This window comes from Nanorana parkeri, unplaced genomic scaffold (assembly GCF_000935625.1).
Source record: "Nanorana parkeri isolate BGI_ZX_2015 unplaced genomic scaffold, ASM93562v1 scaffold122, whole genome shotgun sequence".
In the NCBI taxonomy this organism is placed as follows: Eukaryota; Metazoa; Chordata; class Amphibia; order Anura; family Dicroglossidae; genus Nanorana; species Nanorana parkeri.
Window position 1 is genome coordinate 1,543,707 of NW_017306390.1, and position 10,090 is coordinate 1,553,796.

Consider the following 10,090-nt stretch of genomic DNA (forward strand, 5'->3'; position numbering starts at 1 on the left):
GTTTAATTATCCTTGTCTGTATTGTGCTGGCAGATCTCATTATCAGTAGTAAACCAGATTGAACACTGTCTGTTCTAAGAAGACAGAAGAAGGGTTAAAGACTTACTGTAGAAGCATTATATGTTAATGAGAAGAAGCTCAGTCTGTGCCTCAGTTTGTCCCTCTACTATCACTCTCAACTGCTCAGTGTGGCTTGGAATCTGAGAATAGGTCTCCATCAAAATAATATCTTAAAGAAAAAAAATATATTGTTCTCATTGTTTCCGATATGCTGTGTGAGAGGAACACACAAACATTTAGAAGGGTTTTCTCAATCTGACTGCAAAAGTGCAAATACACATTAATTATAATGACCTAATTAAGTTCCCATATAAACCTCACATATGACTCCAGAGGGCCATTAGGAAGCAATAAATCTGTACAACCTGATAAGTGTGCACATCAGTCACAGATAAGGTACTGTACAGAGGGGTCTTGTTGAATATCAGGGGTGTGAAATTCCTATTGCCCGACGCCCGGGACATGCAGTTTCGGGCGCCGGGCGAGTAGTTTTTATGTACATTTAGCCCGGCTCCGTACAAGCAGAGCTGAATGTACATTGTGGAGCCGCGTTTCTGCCCACACCCCCCGCCGTAGTTTTCGGGGTAGGGAAAAAAAATTACCCAATGAAATCTGGCCATGTCTCTCCCAAACCACCACTCCCCTTGCTATACTTACCTTTCTGCGAACAGTCCTTGTCTTCACACTATAATAAAAGTCTTCACACTATAATAAAAGCTGAGAAAAACCCAGACTTGTATCTCTGTACTGAATCGGTTAGGACTGACATTCTCTGAAACTCTATCATGGTTTGTATTTACATATATTTTGCTACACATACCATGATGCTCTGTTAGTGTAACAAGTTTCAAGTTAAAGTAAAGGTAGATATTAAAAAAACACAAATTCATGCATTAGAAGATTAAAGCCCAAATTAAATCTTACACTGTTGTATGTCTTTATAGTCCTGTAACCCCGCATCTTATTATTATTATTATTGGTAACAGATTTTTTCTAATCCTATTAATTTGAATTTATTCCTCTATATAAATGAATATTAATGCATCTCAGACGTGTCCAGAACGGATATAAAACTATTCACAGCCTGATTTCGAATGTAATTTTCTGCTTTTGCCTTGCTTCCGAGCCGTAGAACTTTGTACATTAGCCCTAAATGGGGATCTTGTCTTATCTTCTTAACTATGCATGGAATGGTCCCTTGAAATGCTAAATTATTACATCCATAACTCCTATAAGCCTTTATTATTTAGAAGTAGGGAAGCACTGATAATGGTTTTTCGGTATCGAGTACCAGTGCCAATACCGAATACTGGAAGTCCCATTAGAGAATGACTCGTCGCCCGACGTCCTGATTAGCCGGGAAGCTGGCTCTATGCTCCCTCCTTTTCCAGGTGACGAGAAAGCATGGAGCCGGCTCTCTGGCCGATCAGGAAGCCGGGGGGTGAGTCATTACCTGCCCCTTGGCTTCCTGATAGGCTGGGAAGCCAGCTCCATGCTCCCTGGTGGCTTGTAAGCAAGCTGCACTTGCCGTGCAGCTTCCTGATTCTGGAAGTTGCGGCATTGGGATAAATATTGGGAGCATTTGGGCGAGTATGAGTAATCGCCCAAATACTTGGTGGCGGTACCGATACTAGTAACGGTATCGGTGCATCCCTACTTAGAAGCCTGCAGTCCAATTACTGAATTGTAGTCGACATACCTAGTGTATTTTTTTTTTGTAAAGAGGTGTGCAAACTTTTGGCGTTATATAAATACTGTATTATAATAATATTGTTTTACATGAAGTGTAAGCTTGTATCATCCTCAAAACAAATTGGAGCCATGGAAGTGGGGCATTTCCCTCTATAATCATTTAAACACCTAGAGAAAGGTACACAATTCTCTATCCTTTAAAAATGATTTTGCCGTTTTGATAGTTAAAGGAAAACAAAGGGCTAGTTCACACCAGCCACAGTGCGTTCCACCAGGCCCCTTCCCACCCCAAAACAAAGTGAGCCAGCTGGAATGCGATCCAGTGTGTCCCGGCCCCAATCAGCCTGGAACGCACTGTGGCTGCTGTGAACAAGCCCTAAGACCTTTATTTTATTCTTTATATCCAATCTAACTTTTCACATAAATGTTGAACTCTGTATGCACACATGACACTGGTACCATAGAGCTTTATAGCTTTTGTCTTCAGACTCTCTAAATTATTGAAACTCCATACGGCCCTATCTGAACAAGCAGGGGTGGATGACTTGCGTAAATTTGAACGTTTTTTTTCTCAGTACTGAAGATTAGCTTTTGTAAACATGGGAATAGCAACACAGAGACCCAACTGTTGGCTGGCAATATAAATATGAACTCTTCATGTATGATATTTAATGCTTACCTGACAAAATTACCTGACAAAATTTAATCCTAAATAAAACGAACAAAATACACAATCCGTATATATTTATTTTAAGCTTTAAAATGAGCAACCTGAGAAAGTACCAGCTCTAGTCTGTTCTTGCTGGCACTTTTAGTGCAGTTTACTGTTCCTGGAGATATAAATTTACTCTGCCAGCATAGTTTGTAGTACTTTCCAGTTTTGCCCTAAAATTAAGTCCATTTTGTAATTTCTGCATGCTGTCCTCCTTCTAACACAGATAGGTCAAGGTCAGCTTCGCACTTGTCTAGTGCATTACCACACAAATTAAATTATCTAACACAACTAACACGCATTAAAATGCATGTTAAAGGCATTGCATTAAGGCGGACTGTTGATTTTTAATCATTTTTACTCCCCAAAAACCTTTCTCTGTAATGCACAGCATGGCAACCTACTACTAAAATGAATGGCATCCCAGTGCACCAACACACGTAAGAAGGTGAACCTGGCCTTAAGAATTGATTTTATCACATTTAATTGTGAACTTCATTGTTATCTTTGTTTTCTCGCATAAAGGACATTTTATTCTGGGAATACACAATGAAAGATGAAAAACTCTCCCCCAAGTAATAACAAGCCCCGGGTTTTCAGCAGATTACATTATGACAGGCAATACTTTTGTTCTGACAGAGAAAACTGAGTTCAGTGACCGCTAGAAAGGTACTTTTGCCTGTTTTATGTTCCTTAGAAGACAATTAGACTTTAGTCTAGAAGAGGGTTAAAACAGTGATTTTTTTTTTTTGCGGGCTGTAATCAAAAACCCAATTTATAGCACACGGTAGAGAAAAAAAATGCCTGCCATCCTGCTGCTTGGATTAATGGTAAATCTGGTAAACTAAAATACACCCAACTTACATACTAGTTTTGTACCACCTTGCTGTGCGATTAGTCTGCAGGGGTGAAGAAAATCAAGAAAAAATATTGACTTGAAGTAGGAAATGTATTTTGACCGTGCAGCCAGCATTGATTACTGGACAGCTGGGGGACAGGGTGTATGGTTTCTAGTGTCCACAATATCTCTCGCCAGGATGGAAGACAACCTTTGCCCTGTACGGTAATTGTTTAACAGACTTTCGGCAGACTGCTGAGATGGTTATTTATAGATAAGATCCATATGCGCTTCCATTGTTATCTTTCTCCTACCAATATATTAGGCAGTGTTGACTCACAAAACAACTAACCTGAAGGTTACCAACAGCCTGAGCCACAAATACAATTACTTTCTTTAAAGTTACATGAAGTTCTCATGCCTGAGACTAGTGGTGTCATTATGCAAACAGAAAGAGGCATGTCAGGCAGGGTTAACAGCGGCCAGTTTTTTTACTTGTTCTATGGGTAGATAGGCAGAGCATCCATGGCCAGAGGGAGAGGACATGTTGGCCAGATGGAGAAGGCAGGTTGGCCCAGAGTGAGGGGAAATGTCGGCCAGAGGGAGGTGGCGTGTCAGTCAGGACGAGATGAGGTGTGCATCCAGAGTTTTTACATGTTCTGTGGGGAGGAAGGCAGAGCACCTGTGGCCAGTTGCTGCTTAGTTGACTGGAGCAGTGTCATTGTATTTGCTTGCTGCTGGAGTGGAAAGAGTGGGTGGAAGATGGAGCACATAGAGTGGATAAAAGCTGAAGAGGACAGAGTGGGGGAAATGGAACAAGCAGAGTGAATAAAAGTTGGAGGGGACAGAGTACACCCTACTCTGTGGGCAGAGTGGAGAAAATGGGGCAGACAGCATCAATAATATGCTCTGTTCTGTTTCACACCTTATAGGTTTCAGTCTGCAACCCTGTTGCTAGCATAACAAGGTCCAGACCAAAGCAACCTATAAATGAAGATACTAAATACTTATGTTTCTGGTGGGTGGCGAATAAACTATTTGTTTTCTTGTATGGCTGCCTGGACCTCTGCTATCTGAAATAGTAGATAGTGTGCCCCCTGCTGTGTGGCTTGGTTTCACCCAATAGCCCTATGTCTATACTGTGTCCTTTAGTGACATAACAGCTGGTGGACGGAACCACAGAGACAAGTGGGGGACATGCTATCCAACACACCCCGAAGTGTTGAATAACAACAGTTCTTGCAGCTGTACAAGAGAGCAAAGATTTTACTCACTGCCCACCAGAAACAGAGGTATTCAGCATGTTCATTTACAGGTTGTGTTTGTTTGTATCTGTTTATGCTAGTGACAGGGTCACTTTAAAAGAAACCTTTACTGAGAGACATATGTATGCTTTCATTGCTTACTACCTCGATTGCCAGTGCATCCACTATCAGCCAGTCAGTGCAGACGGAGCAGGTGTCCCCATCCTCCGCAGTCATTGTTTGCTAGGACTGCCAGCATTCCTTGCAGCCAGTGATGTCAATTGATTGCCTGCCCCCAGCATTACAGGAGGACGGAAGAACTTTTTCCGTCCTCCTGTAATGCTACTTTGCAGAGGATGTTTCCCTATAGCTTAGTCAATGAGGTGAAGCTCTGCTGACTTCCATCTCCCAATCATGTGCAAGAAAATATACTGTTTTTTTTTGTATTTTCCTTGCACGTGATTGGGTATTCTTTGCAAAGTGAAAAATGAAATTTCACTTCATTCACCAAGTTGTGGGAAACTTCCCCTGCAAAATGCAAATTCCCTTGCAAAGTGAACACCCTATTTGTCTTAAGTTAATCAACCCGATGGACTCATTGTTCCTACTTTATCTTTGTAATATAAAATAAGTAAAAAATGGTGGTGGGCAATTCGGCCATCCCTTCTGCTTGCTTCAATAGCTGAGCTATCCGTTCTGAGTAAGCCAACTCATTTTCTAAAACAGAATGATTCCCAGAACAAATTACATTCTTCCATGTGTAATTGGTTTGTCTCCTTGCCGACACTATAATGCCTTTTTAGAGGTCTCTAGACTCTAATGATTGCCATACATTCTTATAAAACGCAATATATAAACATATATGATTACTTGGTCAGCACAGTTATTTACATCAAGTAGCTATGATACATTATTACAAACATTACATGATAACATTCTAAATAAAGCACAGATCTATAGATGATAGAGAAAATAGATGCTATTTATTGAGATTAAGTGCCTAATGTATGTATTATGCTTCTTCCCTCCAGCTGATTGGAATGTTGCTGGCGTGCTGTCTTTCCCGGTTCATCACTGCAAATCAGTACGAGATGGTGTAACATGGTAAATTTGGATTTGTGCTTTTATCAAGGCGCCTCTTGCTTCCACCTTCACTTACAAGCTCTAAATCACATTTGCTTTTCAATTGCTGAAGCGAATGCTGTGATTTCAGGCTAATCAATTTCAGCTGGTAATAACGTCTCTCTGCTTATTGGCGTGTGAGAAGCTTGCACATACAACTCATACAAATCACGTATTAATAGCTTCTCATCTCTAGTGGTATGAGGCAAATCAGCCAATTAAAGCAGAATTCCAGCTTTTACCAAAAATACAAATGTTCCAAAGCTACCACATTGTATGTCACCACTATATATGTTCATTGTAAATATAAAGAGAAATAATGACACACCAGGAAAGGCATTGTTATTGTTACCTGCAGCCTTCTTGCCCAGATCAGCTCTATTTTACCTGCCTTCTTTTCTCTTGATGGAATTACATGTTCTTAACCCAAAAAAAGCAATTTGTCACAGGTCAGTGAGAGATCACAAATCAGTAATCAGCAGAAACAAAAAAAGTGGCCATTATTCATCCTATACAAAGTTCAATGATTCCTGCATGTTGAGTACTGCGCCATATACAGATATCCACTAAAAGGTCATTAACATATTTGTATCACAATAAAGAAAACACAATGGAGCAAGCAAGTAGAAATTTTAGAGTCGCATAAAAAGTTCAGTTGACAATAACTCATTATGTGCACTTCTGATAATACACTATAATATATATGTAAGATTTTATCTCTATAATATGTCCTGCTGTGTGATGAGCCAATGCAATTATATTGGTGACCTTAAAGAATTATCATATGTATTAATATATCATCATCTGATTAAGAGATCATTTCGCTCTGCACATCAATCTCTGTCCCAGGGGAGCTTGCCTACAGAGACTAGAGGACATCTAGCTGTGAAGATTGCTTTTTTTGAACAGTTGTTGTATAAACATTCAAGTCTGCATTGGGGAAACTTGCGTCTTTGTGCCCTATGGAGAGGGGAGCAGGAAAACAGCAGGCCTAGTTTGTCATGAGGAAAAACAGGGAAAGTGCTTCCCCCTCCAAGTGATTGTTCCCCATTCAGCCTTCAGGCATTGGTGTAGATGTGCAGAAATAAAAATGTTCCCTGAACCACATGTAAACAAAGAAGTTACTCTAATGTCTGTAGGCACCTGCAAATACAAACATTTGCAGCAGTTATTTGTTATGTGCTTACATTGTGGGAGGAAATTAGGGCTCCTAGAAATAATGCAAAGACAAACAAACTCCAGGCAAGATATTGTCCTATCTAGTGAGTATACAGCAATTGGTGCTGAGTATACCTGTTCTTTTTCCCACTCACCCACTATCACTGGATTGAGTTTACAGTACCTGCACATGTAAATCTAGCTTTTCCTGTGTTGCTTTCTTAAAGTGTATCTAAAGTCAAAACTTTGTTTACTATATTCAGAGTCGCCAACAAACGAAGAAGAGTCCAACTGAGTTTTTATTGGTGAGAATAAAAGCGTGCCAACACGTTTTAGGGGCAAACACATACCCCCTTTATCAGGGCTTAAACACATTCCCAGTGGTTGCTTAACTTAAGAACATCACCTTCAGGTGCAATTCAAAAGGGTAAATTACAATGATAGTGAATATAGAATATGAATATAGGCACATGCAGCCACTGTGAATGTTTTTAAACTCTGATGAAGGGTCTGTGTTTGCCCCAGAAAAGTGTTGCCACATTGATGCTTTTATTCTCACCAGTTAAAACTCCATTTTACTCTTTTTTGTTCTAATAGACTTCTACAGGGCCCCCTCCTGCCCTCTGTGGTGTGCCATGTAGGTGGTAGTGCAGCCACTACAATGCAATTGAACCCCTCAAACGAAACCTATACTTGAACCATAGGACGTTTACAATCAAAGATCACAGCACCACTCTCTCGTGCGCATGTGTATAGCTATTATATCCAAGCAGCCGTGGGAGCCTGGCTACTTGAGTACCTGAATGGGGACTGCTGCTGATTGGCTACAGTCATGGTACAGCAGACAATTTTCCACCCAGCTTCTTCAAAATGTTGGCAGATTCCTGTGAGTTTGAGCCATGTATGGCCTGCTTGTTTCATCTAGTGGGAGACAAACAGCAAAATCAGCCCACAGGGATTTTAATTACTCCCTACTCTAGCCAAAATAAATAAAGAATGTGTTTTCTTTAGATATACTCTTCCACACCTTTTGTACTTTTTAATGGTGTACAACTTCTACACTTCAGAAGGCACTGCCTTATGCCATTTGGACAATACTCACACCAAGGGATTCATTTATAAATTGAATTCAAAATGAATGCATTCTGAATTTAGAAAGCTGGTCGGCTGACCAGCGAAACGTCTTAAAGAAAAATACGGCATGTCCAGTTGCCTTGATTTATTAATTTTTTTACAGCTATACCATGATCTGGATGAATGAGAACCTTCACAGACATACTTCATTTATAAAAAGTTCCACCCAATGTATAGCTGGGTGGATGTCATTCGCATGGCACTGGCACCCTTAGATGGCATTGACCAGTATAGGATATTCCTTTACTCACCAGTGCCATTTAGTGCTATACAAATGGCATCTGCTGGCTATAAGTTTTATAAATAAACCCCCAAATAATGCCTTTGTGAAGGTAGACGGTATTTATTTTGCTGTAAATATTTAACATGCTTTACTTGCATATGTAATGTTGTATTTATTTATTTTTTCCCCTAGGGGCCAGCAGTTTCTACATCAGGAGCTGATGGAAATGTGAAGAATTTTACAGAATGTTAGAGCACACAACACATCCACCAACCACTCTGTGTTCCCATTTTGTAGTGTAACCATCTGTTTCAGTACAGCTGTGCCATGAAGAGTAGCCTCTGTAGTGTCTAACTGCACACTTCCTCCTGGGGAAGGCTTTTCGTATGATGGCACGCTATTATGTGTGTTCTTTAGTCATACTGTAGTTGTAAAGTTCCTATGATAATCCATTAACTGCCTCGACCTGGCTGTGCATGCAGTGGCTGATACAAACAAAGGGACAACAAAGTCCTTACCAATGGTTTATTAAATGTTCCACGCATTTATATAAATCAGTACATGGAAATCAAATATAGCGTATCTAATCTTTTATATATATATATTTATTTACAAGGCATACTTATTTTTTTTATTTTGCCGTATAACACATACCGATAAAACAATAAAGAAGAATAAATCTGTGATATGACAATACTTGAAGAGTAATGTTGAAATATGTCGTGCTTTGAATAGGATTCAAGGGGGCCCCACGAGGCAGCAATCTGGATCCTAACTCTGTGCTGTATGCCTAATGCTTATGATCTTTGTCTAGTGAATTTTTTTGCTTCGGATTCCAAGAACATGTGTTTCACTGTTACTAAGCTGTTGTTGCTTACTGTGAAGGCAGTATAATGATGCTTTTTAAAATTATCTTTAGTGTTCAACTAAACCTAATCGTGCTGTCATGCCTATCTTTCCTCTCCTCCTTGCTAATGTTACCTCCTTTCTTTTCTCCCTCATGACACTTTGGAAGTGCACCAACCAAATGTTATATTCAGAACAGGATTGAAGATTAGGAAAGAACAGAAATGGGAAAATGTTCAAACATTTTTAAACAGAAATAAATGAAAACTGATTTTTTTATAATGTCTCCATCTAGCATGCTGAGAATAAAATGCTTTGATATTGTGAGCATTTGTGATATACATATTAATAAACTGAACTACGACAGATATTTGATTTGATTGAGTTTGATGTTGGCTATAAGTCTTTGTTGACAGTTTTTTTTTTTTTGCTGTTTCTTCATTGTGTCTTATGCATCAGTGGGGTTGATTTACAAGATGTTCACTTAGCAAATTGAATTTTTACTAAATGAAGCAGTGTTTAGATCAATTATAAAATCATGTGCAATAAGCATGCACCGATAAAAAAAATTTCCAGACCAAGTAAGAGTACCGATACTTTTTGTCAAGTACTCACCGATACCAATTACCGATACTTTTTTAGAGTCGTGACATTTTTTTCTAAAACAATACTGACTAATGATTTTAGGACAGCGGTGGAGCACCAGGGCCCAGTCACAGCTACAAAATTCTGCCACTGACTCCAGGCTGTAGAGGGACTACAAGTTCCAGCAATCCATTATACAGCAATGCAGAATACCACAAGCGATAGAGGACTAGAAATTCCAGCAATAGTTACATTATACAGCAATGCAGAACAATATGAAGCTAAATACTCTGTGTTGCTCACCAGGGCTGTATGCATGTCTCGCTGGGGCTGTGTGTGGGTCTTACCAGGGCTGTGTCCTGTCATACCAGGGCTGTGCGGGCAGCGAGTGTCACTATGGCTGTGCAGGCAGCAGGTTTCAGCAAGGCTATGCAGGTGGATGCAGACTGCGGGTGTCACCAGGGCTCTGTGGGCGA

The 10,090-nt window shown here is 40.0% G+C and overlaps 1 protein-coding gene across 1 annotated transcript in view; it reads left to right on the forward strand.

Moving 5' to 3' along the window:
• TSPAN7 (tetraspanin 7) overlaps window positions 1-9,397 on the forward strand; it is a 130,497-nt gene extending 121,100 nt beyond the window's left edge. Inside the window, exons 7-8 of the mRNA XM_018553517.1 lie at window positions 5,578-5,650; window positions 8,376-9,397. Coding sequence (XP_018409019.1) covers window positions 5,578-5,646 — 69 coding nt within the window. The 3' untranslated portion in view covers window positions 5,647-5,650; window positions 8,376-9,397. The remainder of the gene's footprint in view (window positions 1-5,577; window positions 5,651-8,375) is intronic.
• Window positions 9,398-10,090: the final 693 nt, after the last annotated feature.